This window comes from Centrocercus urophasianus, unplaced genomic scaffold (genome assembly GCF_019232065.1).
Source record: "Centrocercus urophasianus isolate 14NV4802_14NV808 unplaced genomic scaffold, USGS_Curo_1.0 seq_18, whole genome shotgun sequence".
NCBI classification, from domain to species: Eukaryota; Metazoa; Chordata; class Aves; order Galliformes; family Phasianidae; genus Centrocercus; species Centrocercus urophasianus.
Window position 1 is genome coordinate 28,402,634 of NW_024884733.1, and position 17,529 is coordinate 28,420,162.

The following is a 17,529-nucleotide window of genomic DNA, read 5'->3' on the forward strand; positions in this document are numbered from 1 at the left end:
ATCCATGTGGTATCTGCTTCCATTCCATGTCCATAGGCCTGTGAGAAGCAACGAATCATAGTCACAGAGTAACATCAAGTAACTCTTCCTTTCATATTGTTAATGTCCACCCTGCGTTACTCTTTTAATTGAGATCATTTTCATGATGTTGAAGTGCATTTAAATAAAAAAGCTGAATGTCTGTATTGTTACTGGCTAAAAAACTTCAATGACAGCACAAAGATTTAGAAACAAAACATATATCCAACAGCAAACATTTATTGTTTCAGTGCAGCCACCAACACCAGCCGCGTTCTGCTCACGTTCACGCAGGACATGCACACAGTCTGCAGAACACTGCACACCGTATTCATCATGCTTAAAGGTTCGGGCATTTTCCAGGTACAGACCAGCAACCACTGGTTTGAGGCAGCGGTGAAGAGAGATCAAACACCCTGCAGAAGATTGTAAAACAGGCATACAAGAATCAAAAAGCTTATTTCCCCCGTTTGCTCAATTACTATAGTGATTACAATCCTTTAAAAAAAAATGGCTTAACTGTAGAAAAACACTGTCTCTATTACCAAACACAGCTTTCAGCTGCATTCTTTCGTACAAAAAGTGTAAACATGGATTGTGGTGTTTCGAAATGCACTCCTGAGACATGCAGCCTTGAGTGGGAAGTATTTTGTTGCTGAATCATTTCTTAACGTGCAAACTAAGGATAGTATTATGAATGCTTTATGGCCCAGGCCAGACCAACAGCTTACAAACAACGAGGAAGGGATGCAATGCATCAGACAGGCTGATACTCTGCTTTCCATTCAGAAGTGTACAGGGAAACAGCCCATCAAGTAGGGATCCTGCTTCTCAGGTACTCCAGCACTGCAGCCGTTCCTTTTGCCAGAATGGCTGCCCGGGGAGTGCGGAATGGATTTCCTTCTAAAAGAAGTGTCCTGGAAAGACAGAGATGTGCAGTTATTTGTACACAGGCTTTTCCCTCTTGCAGCACATTCACACACTGCATACAGGGGTAAGAATCTTGTGAAATTCTTAAGTCCTCTTTTGTTCTTCCAGAACAATTTTAATTTTGCTACCTTAATTCATGCTAACGTACCTTCTTTAGAGACAGCTGAATTCTAATTTATGCTAATTGACTATTGGTGGCACACATCCCCCCTCTTCTTAAGCAAGTCTTTGCCGAAATACAGAGTGAGAAAAAGAGCTGCTGAAATACATGAATTGCACAGTAAGAGTGAAGAACACTTACACTGCAGCCTCTAGGTTCTAGCTTGGCTGCTAGCTCACTTTGCACTCTAAATTGCCATGGAGGCTTTTTGCCTGTGTGTGTTCAGGGGGGGCTGTTTTATTCTGCATATTTATAGACCAGCAAGAAAATATACAGGGGAAAACCACACTACCACATGATTTGTTATTTCTGACATGACAGAACTAGTTAAGCTTAGCTGTCTTTGAGGTATGTCATGTAAGAATACTCACAGCCATGGCTCTTTAACAAGCATAACTATTTGCTCTTTTATAGCAGCCTTACACAGGTAAGGAGCCAAACATATTTACTGGCACCCAGGGCTGTGGCTCACCCACCTGGCCAGCAGGCTCTGCAGTGTGTAACACACAGCCACCAGAATTGTCCTCGGCTTTAACATTAAACTACACCAACACAACCTGCCCATTTCATTCTGCATGCTTCTTTTAGAAATCCTAGCATTTTCCTTCATTCTTCTGCTTTCTCATCCATAGCCAGTAAGCAGTGAACGTACAGAGCTGATGTTCCCACCTGGAGAGCTGAGTGGTCAAAGCTGCTGAGAACTCAGCAATTAGCACTAGGTGTTTGGTATATTCTCCAAATGCAGACTGTCACAAGATATTACATGGTGTGCATCAAGTTCTGCTAATAAATATGCCTGAATTTATTTTATATTTCAAGATCCCTGATGACTTTTCGTGTCTTCATTAATGAAAGCAATCTCCTCCTCAAATATTACCACTTCTGTTCTTAATTTTCTGCTGGGCCTTAAAATGGACACTTTAAGGATAAAATCTGAAATAATTTTAGTGACTGAAGTTGCTAACCTTCTAGCAAATCAGTTTTGGCAGAGAGCAGAAAAATGCCCACAGGAGGGGCGGTCCTAATGCCAAGACAGCTCTTACTGCAAAGAGCAACCAGCCATCTAAGGAGCGAGCTAGGAACACATACCTTTCAGAAAATACAGAACTAAAGCTGGACTCTACCAAATGTTGATCCTTACAGTTAAATTCCATTTTCAGAAACACTGAAACAAATTTCTGGGCATCTGGTTTTCCAGGTACGTTTCCGTATTACTCTGCCATTTTAGTTTTAAATCCTGAAACAACTCCTCCAATTTTCTACAGTCCTGAGAAACGATGGAAGGAACTGCAGTTCTACAGATGGTAAGAGAGACCATTTTGTGCACTTCCAAGCAAATCACTGCCTTACCCTCTGACAAAACACGCCTTGAAGAAACCAGGCAGAATATGTTTTCACAAAACAAGCCCTCACTTAAAATACACACCTCAGAGTTTCACAGTTCCCAAGTTCTGGTGGCACCTGGAGAAGGTCATTATTCTGGAGGTCCAGCGTCCCGAGCTGCTCCATCTTCTTCAGCTGCAGAGGGTCTACAGCCCCCACCTGGTTGTTACTGAGCAGGATGGTCTCCAGTGTGGGGATGCGGTAAAGGACACTGGGAAACACTTTAAATCTTCAGAAGGAAGAGAGAAAAGTCAGCAATAGGGCGATCGATAAACCTTCAAAATGGGACAGTGCTTCAGCACTGTTTATGGAAGTAAATATTTACATGTGCTGCTGTTTAACCTGATTATTTTGCACGAAGCCAAAAAGCTGGGTGGAATTTGCACCGTGACAGCTCAGCCCCTGCAACAGAACTGCAGCCAAGACCACCCATTTTACAGCTGTGAATGACAGCTCGTGTCACACAGAAAGTGACTGCAGTGCAAAGAAGAGAGCAGTGTGAGCAACTGCAGGACTGCTCAGGGACACCACTGCCCTGCTGCTTTTCCCATCATCTGGAACTGATGTATTATGGGTGCAACAGGGCGCTCCTGCTGGCATCCACTTCTGTTACACTGCTCACAGGTCTGTTTAATCCTTTTTAAACCAGATTCTACTGTCTCTCTCCAAAACGTGTGATAGAAAACTCCAAAAATATACCACCACTGTGTAAAGATGCACATTCCCTTCAACTGTTCTAAGCTCACAGCTAGCTGAAGCCCTTTCTCATTTTACCTCACATTAAAATGACATAAAATTCTTTTTACTGTTATTTAAAAAAACTGGAATAGTTGCTCACCTATTAAAAGATAGATTTATTACTTGTAGTCTTGTCAGTGCCTCCATTTCTTCAGGTAAAGACGTCAAAACATTATTTCTGTGTATCAAATTAAGACAAAGAATAATGACCAACTTCTAAGAAGTTTTAGTTACGAATTCACAGAAAAAGAACACCCAGGTTTACTGGTGCTAACAAGTTCTTTCAGATCACTCATTTACTTCATAAATGGATCAAGATGGCAAACCACGTTTGTACTCCCATGTTTACCAGTAAGGAAACATAAAGCCTGTCTCTAAGGATTCCCAAACACTTCTAAGCACCAAACAATTCCAGAAACATGCTTGGCAGTTCAGCTACTTGGGTCCCAGAGGGAAGTTCAGGAAATAGTCCCACATTGGTGCCAAGGTCAATTGCTGAGATAACTCCACACCTCTTGAAAATTCATTGAGTCTGAAATCCATTGGCTCCAACAAACTCATTTATGGCCACTGTTACTGCAGCACTTTCCACAATAGGAAGCCATTCAGAAGCTTCTTACATACAAAGAAGGTGGGTTTGTAAGGACAAATGAGGCACCCCTTGAGTGCTACATAGTCATTACAGGAAAATCATTCATTGAAAGATGCTCCAGCTCCAGGTAGAATACCAGAGTTGATACCTTCACTGTAATTCTTCCCAGATATACTCCCAGAATTGCTTTCTGTTTTATTTCTAAATATCCTTTTACCATCTCTGAGAAGTTTTTAATGACTGACACAAGACCTTTCACCACAGCAAGCCTTAGAGCTTGCCCTCTTTTTTGTGTGTTTCTCTTTAACCCATGCCTAAATTGAGGTCACTTGCTATTTCAGATCTGCCGGTCATTCAGCTGGCAGGGAGCCCTTTTGGGAAATGAAACATTATTTCAGTACTGCTATTCCACTGCAACAGATGGCTGGTTTAAAGAGGCATGAAAACGAGTCACTGGGAAAGGAAGTCCAACACTCATCACAAACCTGATATCCAAATGTGTCAATTTATGAAGCGTGCACAGCTCCAAGGAAACAGAAGAGATTTTATTGAAGCCAAAGTTGACATCACAAACTGAGTCTTTCAGCTCCACGATCCTGAAACCCAACATGAATATACTTTTACTACGGAAGCCCAGGTTTGCATTCCAAGTTACTAAAAAATCTGTTTTATTCTAGAAGTCTACAGATCAAGGAACTTCCTACGGCTCTTGGCATTCAGAAGCCATTTTGAGAGTGGAAACTTCACCTGTGAAAACTGCCTGTCCTGGAGTCTTGCACTTGATGTAAAAACAAAGCTCAGAATCACTTTACTCGTAGAAGGGTAAATTTCCTCTCACAAATTAGGAGAGTAAGTTTTGCTACAAAAACCTACTTTCTTAAATGCAGTTAAGAAAGATTTCAGAAATTATGGCACGAATGACCATCACTGCCACCTCCTGTGAATGTCTCAACAAAAACACTATCATCTTCTTCATGCAGTCGAACAGAAAGAGACTGCTCCTTTTGTACCATCTTTTGTTTCTGTTCCACACTCCTGCTATTACAAATTGCAGGAAACACAGCCTTCACTGCATCCTGTGAAAGGAATACTGTGTCAAGATGCTTTGATGTAAAGTATTTAAAAGCTCAAAAAGTCAGTTGCTGAATCTCTGTAAAAGAACCTCTGTTGTAACACTAGAAGCAAAAGGCACTTAAACAAACTAAATATCCACCTCTCCCATCTGGACTATTACTGCACTCCTTGGCACCCAGCAGCGCACCATACCTACACCTTCCTCCCTGCTGTGCAGAGGAGCCTCTAACAGAACAAACAAGCATGGAGGGCCCAACATTCCTTCACTAAACTGTACCAACAAGAGACTTTCTTCTATGAGAGACAGCGCCTCGCCAAGTTCTACGTGCTAAAGGCTAATTGTTCAGCACATTTGTGTCCCAGAATTAAAATGTCACCCCCACAAATACAGTGGCATTTTTAAAAATGAGTGCTCATGATGCTCTTAGGTTACTGAATGCAGTGAGCCTCCTCCCTGCACAGCACCAGCATTTGTTACCTTTGCTGTCAACAGAAAGCTCTTCCTTGAGATAAAGCAACAAGTGCAAAAATGTCCAATGCTATGTGATGGGACAATGTCTATCAAGCAGAAGAGCATGGAAATTGTTCAGGCTTCCTTAAAAAAAAAAAAGAAAAGCTATCTGAAGAAAGTGACTCCTAGAAGGACCTCTTCTCTAGCACAAAGCTATCATCTCATAGTTTACACATGTATTATCTTCAAACAAGAGGACCACTTTGGAGAGAAAACAATACTAGACTGCAGTTAAATACACCACTTGATTATGATGAGAAGTCACACTGCAGTCTGCCCTTACTCATTTAGATAATGCTTAACAGTGCAGTACAAACGACAATGTACAATGAAAGCACTGCTGCATATAGCCAAGCCTCACTGTACTGAGATCCTCATGCAGATGAATGGACCCTCCTGTGTGTCATTCACACTAGAAATGCCAGCATTATTCAGCATCCCTGCTATGTCCTCTGTGCGTGTTTGCAGACATGCAGAAAGAAAAGTATAAATATCCTCAACTGGGAAAACAAACTTACTAAAACCAACACAAGATGCTGAGGAACAAAACAGAAAAAAAGCAGCATGTAAAGAATGATCTCTACAGAAGTACCTTGGAGGAATGGCAGTCAGCTGATTCTTGCTGAAGTTGACACTGGTGACAGGATTGCTTCCGACCGCGCTGAACACGTCATCAGGGATCACAGCCGCCTGCTTCTCACTGCACAGTGAAAAGCACTGAGCTCAGCAACAAGTTAATCATCTCTTACTTACTAACAGGACATCTTTGAGGAAACGATGAGCAGCACAATAGATACATATGTACCTACAAACTGACGTCCTCACAGGACTGTTAATGAGAAAGCTGATCACTGCCCCACGTCACCAAGGAAGTAACTCATTCCACCCCGACAGCTCATCTGCTACCTGGCTTAAGAGCATTCATTAAGAGCTGAATTAGGTCACTGCCTCAGCACATATGCTGTATCTTGGGTCAGGCATGCAGCAGGTAGGTGTTCAACAGGTTTCCTCCTCAGTTCAGAAAATGTTCCCCCACAGTGATGTGCAGCTCATGTAAGCACTGGATTTCGACCTTCGGAACGTTTACAGTGACTAAAGCCATCCCAACCCTTTCACTGCAGTCATGTCCTTTCTGCATCCCAGCTCTCTGCAGGACTTGCATTTTATCTGGCAGTTCTCAGCAAGTGTGGTTTTCTCACCCTTTCCTAACCTAACAAGTTAAACTGTTAGCTAATATAAGAACAAACTGATAATGTATCTCCTGTGGGATGTTTTGAGACTTTCTGTTACTAAGGAAATGTAAAAAAAGAAGCACCTGAAAGGATTAAGGATTTCAGTGAATTAAAAGGAATGGCACTATGAAAAGTTGTATTTAAAAAAAGAGATGAGCTGTAATTCAAATCTGCCTACTCCTGAACACCCAGAGTTTAAATGCAAAATGCCTAAGTACATCAGAATCTGCAGACAGTCTGGTATCTATTGTTAAGCTAATAAAAAAAAAACACAGGAAAGCTTTATTCCAGCTTTTGAAACAGGCAATATTTCAAACCACATACCTAAATTCCAGTAATTTGAGGGTAGTTATGGCATGCATGTTAATCCTGGACTCACTTGGGAGAGTCATGGCTGTCACAGGAGGCTCCTCGCTGGGGCTGGTTGTGTCATCTGGAAGGAACACGTAGCAGTCACACAACTACAGCCTGCAGTCAGACGTGCCCTGAACAGCCCAGGAGGAGAGCTGCAGTGTCCCTCGTTACCTGTGCTTGCTCATTTTGACTCTTCCTGCCTTCTGCATTGATTGCATATAATCAGATTCATATTATGTCAAGGTCTTTCTAGCAAGGGGCTTTTGTAGTTCAGTTTCCAGATTTGGGTTGTTTGTGGGCTGGTTCTTTTTTGTTTGTTTGTTCATGGAGGCAGAGGGAAGAGCTGACTTGGATTGTGAAAAAAATAGGTCACACACCAACACAGCTGTCATGCTGGCTGTTACGTCAGGCAGTCACCTCAAGGGGCAGGGAGCTAGAGACAGTGATGGGCAAGAAGTGATCCACGTCAACTTTTCTATTCAACTACTTCCAGAACAGCCAAGCTGACCACAACTATAGTTAAATCATTAATATTTATACAACCCTTCATAATGCCCCCCTCTGTAGAGCTCCTTCTGATTACTCCCTCCAATGCACATGGAAAACTCGGCGGCTGCTCTGAAGAGCTCAGAAATGAAAAACCTTGTTGTGCACAGCCAGGCTGTGGCACTGTCCCCTAGGAGCTCATGGGCACTTCAGAATGGTGAATCACAGAATCACAGAATTGCAAGGTTGGAAACGACCTGCAAGATCATCTAGTCCAACCACCCTCCCATTCCTATTAGTACCACAAGCTACTAAACCACATCTCATAGCTCCTCATCCAGGTGCCTCTTGAACACTGCCAGGGATGGCGACTCCACCACCTCCCTGGGTGAAGCTTAGCTAGAAGCCCAAACATATGATAAATCCAACTGCCACTAAAAGAAGAATGCTACAAGAAATTCAGCAGCATTCATGAACTAAAGCCTACCAACTTGCCCCCATGCCCAACTAGGAATTCTTTCATTAAGGCCAACAAGGTTAGTGGCACTTGTTCAACTTCAGCCTCTGCACACGTAGGTCTGTTGCTGCTCCTGGCTTAGCTCCCCTTAAATGCTCAAAAAGGCACAATAAAACCACAAACACTAAGATCCATGCAAGACCTTAGCTTATTTTGTCACCCCCAAATATAAAACCTGTAACAGGTCAGCAGATGAGCACTAAAGCATGTACTCAAAAATCCAACTCATTTTTGCAAAGTTAATAATACGTCAGATTTGCATGGGCACTTCAGAGCAATTTTACACACTGCAGTAATCCAATTAATGCTGCCATCCTCTGGCAGATGGAGAGAAAGCCCACTCACAAGTCACACATACCATTCCCAATTCAATTTTCCTATATGTATCATCAAGACCTCCAAATTAAAAGGTTAAGCACTTTTTTTGCATTTAAGTGCAGCATAATTAGTTCCATGCCATATATTTAACATGTCCAGTGAACTCAGTCATCTTTCCTATTTAATGTCTTAAAATCTAAAATAAAGAAAGATTTCTAAAGGTAAAAGAAAATCCTGTTTTGAAAAGATTTGCTCTCCTCCACCTGCAAGTTGCTTAGACTTTGACAGCCAGTTTCTTATATAACCAAAAAATGGTGTCATCTGCAATACTTTAGAAAATATGGAATGAAGTGAAAAACAACAAAAGAGAAACAAACACAAAAAAACCCCACCCCAAACCACAGAAAACCAACCAAATAACAAATGGTCTCACTGAATGAGAGGACCAAGGAATGGTCTGGAAAGCTGCACACCGGCAACCTTTGAACCCTTTTAGTAAAACGGATCCAGAAGTCCTGCATCACTTACAGAAACTGATATCACCAGCTAGCTGCTTTTTAAATCTCAGAACCCAAAAGGGGATTCTGCAGAGATGTGCAGCAGTTTGGTTCAGAGAATCAATCTTGAGATATTTCATCTGAATCTGTGCTTTGTGACTTCTTAATTATTTCCAGAGGGAATGGTGGGGTCAAGGCTTGTATCACAGAGGGACGAACGGGCCGGGATTTGAATTCTGTTTAAAAGAACCTCTTTTTCTCCCCCAGGATTTTTTATAGTCAGCTACATGGTGGAGTTTGTGGCACCACCACGGCCCTGAGGCTGCCTTTCTCATGCTTAATTGCTGGGAACCGCAGGACCGTGCTGCCCATACTACAACATGAATGAGTGACACGTATCAGCTTTGCAAAATCACCCACACTTCTACACTGTGACAAAGCCAGCAGGCAGACAGCAAGCTGAAAATGAAGAATTCGTTGTGGAAATTTCCCATGATGTCCAAAGGAAAAACAAACAAACAAACAAACAAACAAGAAACAACTTGAATTCTTCATTCAAAACACATAAAGGGACCAGGGAAAAACACTTAGTGTTGCTTTTCTAAGTGATGACACTCCATAAAGAATGTTGCATTATTCAATAGAGTAAGAAAAAGAACAGCACAGAAATACAGAGCAAACCATTGAGTAAAGAAACTTATTGCAGGGTAATTGCAGGAAACTGGCAGCACTTTTAATTTCTTAGAGAGATTCTCTGTAAGATGCAACTCAGTAAAACAACATACCTTGGATTCTGCTTCTCAGGTATTTCAGAAGTTCCTGGGTGCCTTTCTTTAAAAAAAAAAAAACAGCAAAGAAAGAGCAGAAGGTCAATAAGCATTTACCAGCCAGCATTTACACCGCTGTTCTGACAATGAAGACCAACGATTTTGGTCACATAATGGAGCTCATAGCACAGCTGGTTATAAAAGCTACCCAACAATTCCTGTAGAAAAACTCTATTTGCAACAGCTCATGTCCTTATTTAGAGTTTTGTGTATTTACTCCAGCTGAAAATTCCCAGCCCCACGTTACTACCTTGGGCTCCACGTTCTTAGCTTTTCATCTGAAGTTCTTTGGCCAGCTCCAAGAGCAAGGAAGAACCCTTCAAATGAACTCAGCCTTCTCTAAAGAGCTGTAGCATGATTACTGTTGAAGAAGAAATTCACTATTTGACGTGGAAATAGATCTGGATTCTGGATTCTCCTAAAATTTTATTGGCAATCCTCTCACAGCAACTTCTACTGGTCAGACACAGTAACTGCACGATCTCCAAGTCATTACCCATCATCTCATCCAGCCCGTTTGTTTTAGGACAAAACTAGCACTTCCTTACAACACTGCATGTTTCTCTTTGATGTTTCAGAATAAGAACTGAAGCAGCAAATATGAACTTTTCTCATTCTAGCTGACATTTATACTATATGAAGACTGATCTGAATGCAGAGGGGATGAAGAAAATGTGGAGGATGGAAGGGAAGGAACATTCACAGAGAATTTGGTGAAACTGGACAAAAACTGAAGAAAGAAGACAGAAGAAGATAAGCTGCAGTGCATACAATGTTCACTTGACCAGATCACATTTTCTCCCTTATTTCCAACATACATTACTGAATTCCATTTCAGTAGGGGACATTCAATGCTATTTATTTTTAGAGAATATTTTAGAGAATTTGTAAACATTTATTTTATAGCAGTGGCAAAAGAAAGAAGTAATCTATACCACCAACGAGAAGGGTTTGCTGGGATAGAAATGAGAAAGAATTCTATAGCAGCAGTGGTGCCTGTGAGCCAGCCTCCCTGCTGCCCATGTACTTGTTCCTGATGCGTAATTCCCACCTTCACTTCGTAGGTCATCCATAACTAAACACTGTACATGATACTGTCATTGCTCAAAACACATCTGCCAGCAAATACTCCTTGGAAATTGAATGCAAGGTCTTTAATTCAGGCAAGTAGGAAAGGAGAAAAAAAATCCATGCTCATCTTGGAAAGCCTTCACATCAAATACTTGCCTAGCACTGCAATGAGCTGTGACTTGCAGTAGGATTAGGCAGCAGACAGCTGCTCTATCCTTTCCCCAGATACCTGCTGCTTCATTTGTAATATATATTACAACATCTACAGCAAATCAGGAACAGGTCCTGTGAAGCAAGGACTGCTTTATCCCACAGTTCTCATCACGTTACGCATCGCATCAGAGCCCCTGGGAACGGCAACAAAATCACACAAACAGCAGCGATGAAGAAGCTGAAGCTACTTCAGATGGAGGGGCCTTTTAATCATGCTGTGCCTGCACCATGTGCAGAACGGATGTCTGCAACATCACCAGCTTTCATGTACTTTCTAAATGGGCTTACTTGCAGAAGGTCTCTTCGAATGGCTCTCAAAGGATTTCCTTCTAATGCCAGGAATTTCAACTGAGAAAGGTTCCCCAGCGTGTAAGGCAATCTGCAAACAGAAAGAATCCATTTCAGATAAGAGCTGCTTCAGTACAAATCCTAAGCACTGGCAATTGTCTGACAGAAGACCTGGTATTCTGAAGCTTGGATTCTAACAACAAGATACTCAACACATCACATTTAAGAAAGGCACAGCACGACTGCAACATTGACAAAACTAAGAAACGGAGCCTTTGTTTTACAGTCCAGACCTTTTTTAATTACTGAAATAAATCACCCATAGAATCAGCCACCCACAGATGCCCCAAGGAAGGCCTCATCACAGACGTGCATTTTTTCATTACCTACTGATGTCATTGTTGGTGAGGTCAAGTCGCTCCAACTTCTGGAGCAGAGTGATTTCATCAGGAACCAATTTTATCTTGTTGTCCCGAAGTTCCAACACAGACAGGGAATTCAGGTGCTTCAGGTCCTCTGCATTTAGTATTTCAATCTGATTTTCACCAGCATGTAATTCCTATGGAGACAAAGATCACTCACAGTTCCAAATGGTTCTTTAAACCCAGAAGAGACATTTGCTGCTGGATGTGCTATACAAATACAGAACCTCACATACCAGCAAGAATTGTGCTAGAAAATGCTGGAACAGCTTGGAACTGAAGTGCAGAGCTTGGAGTTATGCTGAACTATCTACATATCTATCTACGTATCTACATCCTGTGATGGATTTGGTTATCAATTATATACCTGGTGACATAAACATTCAATTGGCCCCATCACATTGCTGTCCGATGAGTAACACACTTGATATTCTCAGACAGGCAAATTGCAATTATAAACAGAAGGAAAGTTAAGGTCACAACATTTGAAGGCTGTGGCTCTTTTGAATGCACACTTTCTCCGCAGTTACAGGAAAAAACAGGAGTGAACAAAGTAAGTGTAGACTGATTCATAAAATGTTCCCATAAAATGGAGATAAAACGCAGCTGTTGCAGGCAACATCACACTTAATATTTAAGCCATTCTTCTCCTTAAATACTTTTTTTTATTTTCCAAATCTGAATATTGCTGTTTGTCCTCCAAATGCTGTTCAGACAGATCAAGATGGGCAGTAAGACTAAACACACAAGGATATGTATTAAAAAGAGTTCCACACACAGATTTATTAACTTCTGATCACAGCAATTCACGATAACTTGTATGGGAGCTAACAATCACTATTCTCAAAGCTCACTGCAAAGACATTTACAGCACCCAGCAATTCAAACCTTGCCTTCAGTAATTTGCACGAAGGAAGTTCTGGCAAGGAACGCAGTTTATTTTTCCTCAGATACAGCTGCTCCAAAGATGCCATACTGGCCAGTTCAGAAGGTACAGTTTCCAGGTAGTTTTTTGTACAATCCAGTTGTCTTAGGCCTACAGAATAACAAAAGAAAATAGAAATAGTTTTCTGCAGAAGTATTGATACCCTATTTTTTTTGTTAAGGTAAGCATAAAAACATATTGTCACATCCAAACTTCAGAAGAAATCAAATTGGTCAGCGTCAGCACTGCTGAAAGCAACATATTTGCTTTTCATTTTTCCCTCACAAGACATTCTGGAATGCCTTCAGTGACCCTGCCAAATACTAGCTCTTGTTTGGAATAAAGGACTGCAGGCAACATGCAGGTTAGGTCTAATGTCATAGGCCATCTCAGAAAGATCTGCAGGTAATTTCTGTAGCACTGACAAAAGCTGGCAGTCTATGACCTGCTCCTACAGATCTGCCACAGCTATTAGAACTCGTTGAAATTGATGTCAGCATCAACATCAGCAAGCTTGGTATCACCATCACAAAAGTTAACTCCTATTGCTGACCAGTTCGTGCTGTCCTGTCTTTACCAGTGAATTCAACTAGCTCTTATTTATGCTTTACTTTCCACTCAAAACTTGCACTAAACACTCGTCACAGTTCTAAGGCTAATAACTTCACAGCAGAGCAGGAATCCTGACACTTTCCTAAGAGTTCCCTGAGCATCTGTCAAGTAATACGAACTACAGGAGGATGTAAGTTTGATACATGGGAGCTGTAGTAGCTTTCTTCTTTTTTTAAATAATTCTAAGCTAGTCCTCTCGAGAATACTTTAAATCCTTCAGAACCTACTTTAATAACCTGGAATATTGTGTAATGTATTTCTGAACATAACTACAGAACTGGCTGCCTGACATTTAACAATCCAAGGAAACTAACTTACTTCTCATTGCACTGATATCTGCAGGCAGGTTTCTGAGTTGATTACAAGCCAAATTGAGTCGCACCAAGTTAATGAGCAAAGCAAAACTTGTTGGAATGTCTGTAAGATGATTGTTGGACAGATCCTGAAGAGTAAAAAAAAAAAGAAAAGAAAGAGAAAGAGGTTATAAATAGAGATGTTTAAAATATCCCATGGGTACCGTTGTTGCAAAGTTAATTACTGGCAGAATGTTCAAACTAGATTGCTGACTTCTCCAGGATTTCCCTGGTAGAGATGTGAATGGAAGAGAGAAGTCTCCCACGATGGACAGATCACCAGGAACTTGATTTTTCTTAAAATATCTGGAAAATCCAAATCAAAACCTGGTTGCAAGCGCATACACAAAATAGCTGATAAGCTCCATGAATTACTGAATAAGGTTCTCAGACTTTTTTTTTTTAATTAGCAGTAAAACATAGATAGATTGATGTTTCTGAACAAATCAGTGTTTTTCAAGAAGTTGCAATTTACCAATTCTTCTAAACTGACGAGCTGCCCAAATCCATCTGGCAGGTGGCTCAGCTCATTGTGCTGAAGAAGAAGGCTCTTCAAATGTGACAACTGCAGCAGCTCTTCTGGGATGCTCTTCAGCTTGTTGTGGCTGGTATTCCAACGTGGAAAACAAAGCCAATTAACAATCGTTAAAAAGTTTTGAGAATACAACCACATATAGAATCTTCTGCTACACACCATGCTGCCCCAACTAGGGTTGCATCACGCACACCATTGGAGATGCAAACTCTTCAGACCACAGAGCAAGTAGGAAGCACAGCCAGCATTAGATGCATCTGATGCTCTGTTGTTGGCACAGACCAACTGTTCAGAACAGCTGTGAAACATTTCCACCTCGCAGCCTGCATGTAGGCGTGCTGCACAGGACACCATTGCCCTTAAGAAAATCTCCTTCTTACAATTATTACAGCCCTTTACAGTGGATTAGTTCCCTAAGAGAAAATAAATTTCTTTGTTAAAGAATACTTTTCAACCACATCTGAATCTACAATATTCCAGCTGCATTTAATGCTTGTTTATGGTGAAGTTCACGGACAAAAAAGAAATGTACTCTCCCCTCATGTACAAACTTACAGAACAATATGAAAGTTACAGCCTGAATGATATCTTCAGCTATTTCCAATGTATATTATTCATGAAAAAAGCATTTTTATTCCTTTAAAACACAACTTCTGTACTGAAGCAAATGAATGCTGATACAGCTTTTGTGTGAGTATTCAAAGCATCAGTATTCAGCTTCCAAATATGACTGTGACTTTTGAGTAATAGTCAAAATTATCTTAACAAACCTCAGACCACCAGTTTTAACCTAAAACATGTAATTCCCAATGCATTCATGTTCTCTATTAAAAATAAACAAACAACAGATATTAACTTTTCTGAAAATGAAATTAGTTTTACTAATCTCTCATTCACACCTTGAAAATCAATGCTCTAAGTTTGTGACAAGTACCTGACATCAAGTTTCTGAAGATTTTCTAATTGTCCTAAAGCAGAAGGCAGAGATGTCAGCTGGTTATCATGTACCTGGAAAACAAGTTTTGGAATACTTACTGAGTTGCACTTTGTAGGTTTTCTTCCACCCACTCGGCAACAAACCAAGTTGAGCTAATGCTCAAAATTATTCTGTGCATTAGCAACACCTGAGTATGTTCTTCGGTACAGTTCAGTCCATTCTCAACACCTGTGTACACTGCTCTGTACCATTGAGTCCACTACCAACACCTGTGTACGTCTGTTCCTCTGCACAGTTACCAACAGCAGCACTTTAACTGCCAATCTTGTAGGTTTCTATTTGAGTGTTCAAATTATTTGATATGAAATCTGCAGAAGCACATTATGCAGCAACAGCTCTTTCAGTGTTCACAATGGGACTCTTGGACCTCTCTGCACAGCATTACCCACTGCCTGTGTGTAAAGCAATGTACCAAGGGGAGACAGGGAGCAGCCCCTTGTCCTGAGAATACACTGGTGCTGCTTCTACACATCCACCACTGCAGGAAATGGAAAACAAGGATCTAAAGCTATGTTGTCCCATACCATACAGCGAGACCACGATCTCATTGATATGGGATCCCAATACGTACATCAAGAACAGTGAGCGCGGGCAGCAGCCTGACGTCCTCAGACAGGCACTGCAGCTGGTTGGAGGCCAGGATCAACTTGGTCAGGTCCGTCTGCTCCCACCAGCGGTCCGCAGCACCGAAGGAGAGGTTCTGGTGGGCTTCCTCGGGGGTGTCCAGGTTGATCCGCCACACGTACTGGGGCACTGCAAGCCAAAACACAGGGCTCAGCCGGACGCTCCACACAGCGCTCAAACGCCCGTTTTCTCAGACATATACACGGTTTCTCAGAATACACACACACGGCGACTTTTACAGAGCCGCTTTCCCGAAGCTGGCAATCCTAAGCGCTCCTGAACAGCGATTACAAGGTAGCGATCGGCCAGAGACAGCAAAAAGAAAGCGGGCAGGGAATATTCATCGCTTTCTTTTTTTTTGTTTATCAAAGAAGGCAGGAAGCAGCCGGCCCGCCGAGCGCCCGCAGCCGGGGCACAGAGAGCAGCCTGGCACGTAGGGCAGCTGAGCCCGGCTCCCCAGCTCCCCAGCCCCGCCCGCAGCACGCCGCCTCCACACGCTCACCCTCGCCGAGGCCGCGGCCCGCCAGGTTGAGCTGCCCGCTCTTCCGGGCGGCCCGGATCAGTCCCTGCGGCACGGCGGGGCTCCGCTCGTCCGCCGCCCGCCTGAAGCCGGCGCGAGGATCCCCCGCCCGCGCCCTCCGCGCCGCCGCCATCCCGCAGCGCTGCGCCCGGCCGGCACCGCCCCGCCGCGGGCAGAGCGGGCGGAGCTCCTCGGAGGGGCGGCGGGCTGGCGGCGCTCCGCGTGGGGCACAGCCCGCCCGCTGCCGCCATTTCCCGGCCGGAGCGGCCGCGCCGAAATGGTGTCACGGCGGCGGGTTGGGAGGGTCGAGTCGAGGAGCAAAGCCGGGCTGTGGGAGCTGCGGCTGTGCAGGCTGCAGAGCGGGAGGCTGGGGGACCTCATCGCTCTCTACAACTCCCTGCAAGGAGCGAATCCAGAAAAATCATGAAATCATAGAGTGATAGAATGGCTTGAGTTGGAAGGGACCCCAAGGATCATGAAGCTCCAACCCCCCCGGAGGCAGGGCCACCAATCTCCACATTTCATAGCAGCCCAGGCTGCCCAGGGCCCCATCCAACCTGGCCTTGAACACCTCCAGGGATGGACGGGGCATCACAGCCTCTCTGGGCAGCTGTTCCAGCACCTCACCGCTCTCACAGCAAAGAACTTCCCCCGACATCCAATCTAAACCTTCCCTCACTGAGCTCAAGAAAAACATTTTAAACATATGCATAAAGGATTCCAAATAAAAAAGCACTTTTACTTAAACTTGCTATTTGTTTTTCCTCTTCCCTTTAGCCCAGAGTTTGAAAAAATTCTGCATTCCAGCCCTGGCAGTTAGCAGAGGAGACAGCCCAGGCAGTGCCATCAGTCACGGGAACAGATTGCCTGTGGATGACCCTTGGAAGCACTGAAGGCCAGGCTGGCTGGGACTGTGAGCAGCCTGGTTTAGAAGGTGTCCCTGCCTGCAGCAGGGGATTGGAACTGGAGGATCTTAAAGGTCCCTTCCAACCCAAGCCATTCTGTGATTCTCTCAGCCCGGTGCTATCAGCAGTGCCTTGAGGGAAGTGAGAACAGCCATGCTTCCTGGCCACAAAGGATGTAACCTTCAGTTCCAAGTTTTCAAACACAAACCGCTGGGGGAAAAAAAAGCTTTTTCTGATAAGTTCCATTGGACTTGTGGGCAGTGTTTGGTGCTAAACACCAGCATGAGTCAGTGAGCACATGGCCTGAGAGCCCACCGCCTGTCAGGCACTCACTTCTGATAGCAGGCTTGGTCTTTCTGATTTTTAACCACTGCTCCTTAGTTCATTGGCTTCCCTGGGCAATATTGCACAGGGAAACACTGAGCTT

The 17,529-nt window shown here is 43.1% G+C and overlaps 1 protein-coding gene across 1 annotated transcript; it reads right to left on the reverse strand.

Annotated features, from left to right (window-relative positions):
- Positions 1 to 242: 242 nt before the first annotated feature.
- Positions 243 to 16,330, reverse strand: LRRC40 (leucine rich repeat containing 40). The gene is made up of 15 exons (XM_042819150.1): positions 16,180 to 16,330; positions 15,625 to 15,806; positions 14,991 to 15,064; positions 13,997 to 14,126; positions 13,487 to 13,610; positions 12,525 to 12,667; positions 11,596 to 11,768; positions 11,210 to 11,300; positions 9,596 to 9,641; positions 6,963 to 7,071; positions 5,999 to 6,106; positions 4,307 to 4,417; positions 3,330 to 3,407; positions 2,535 to 2,720; positions 243 to 935 (listed from the first exon to the last, which is right to left on the reverse strand). The coding sequence occupies exons 1-15, from the start codon at positions 16,328 to 16,330 to the stop codon at positions 830 to 832; spliced, it is 1,812 nt and encodes a 603-aa protein (XP_042675084.1). The 3' UTR covers positions 243 to 829.
- Between the last annotated feature and the right edge of the window lie 1,199 nt (positions 16,331 to 17,529).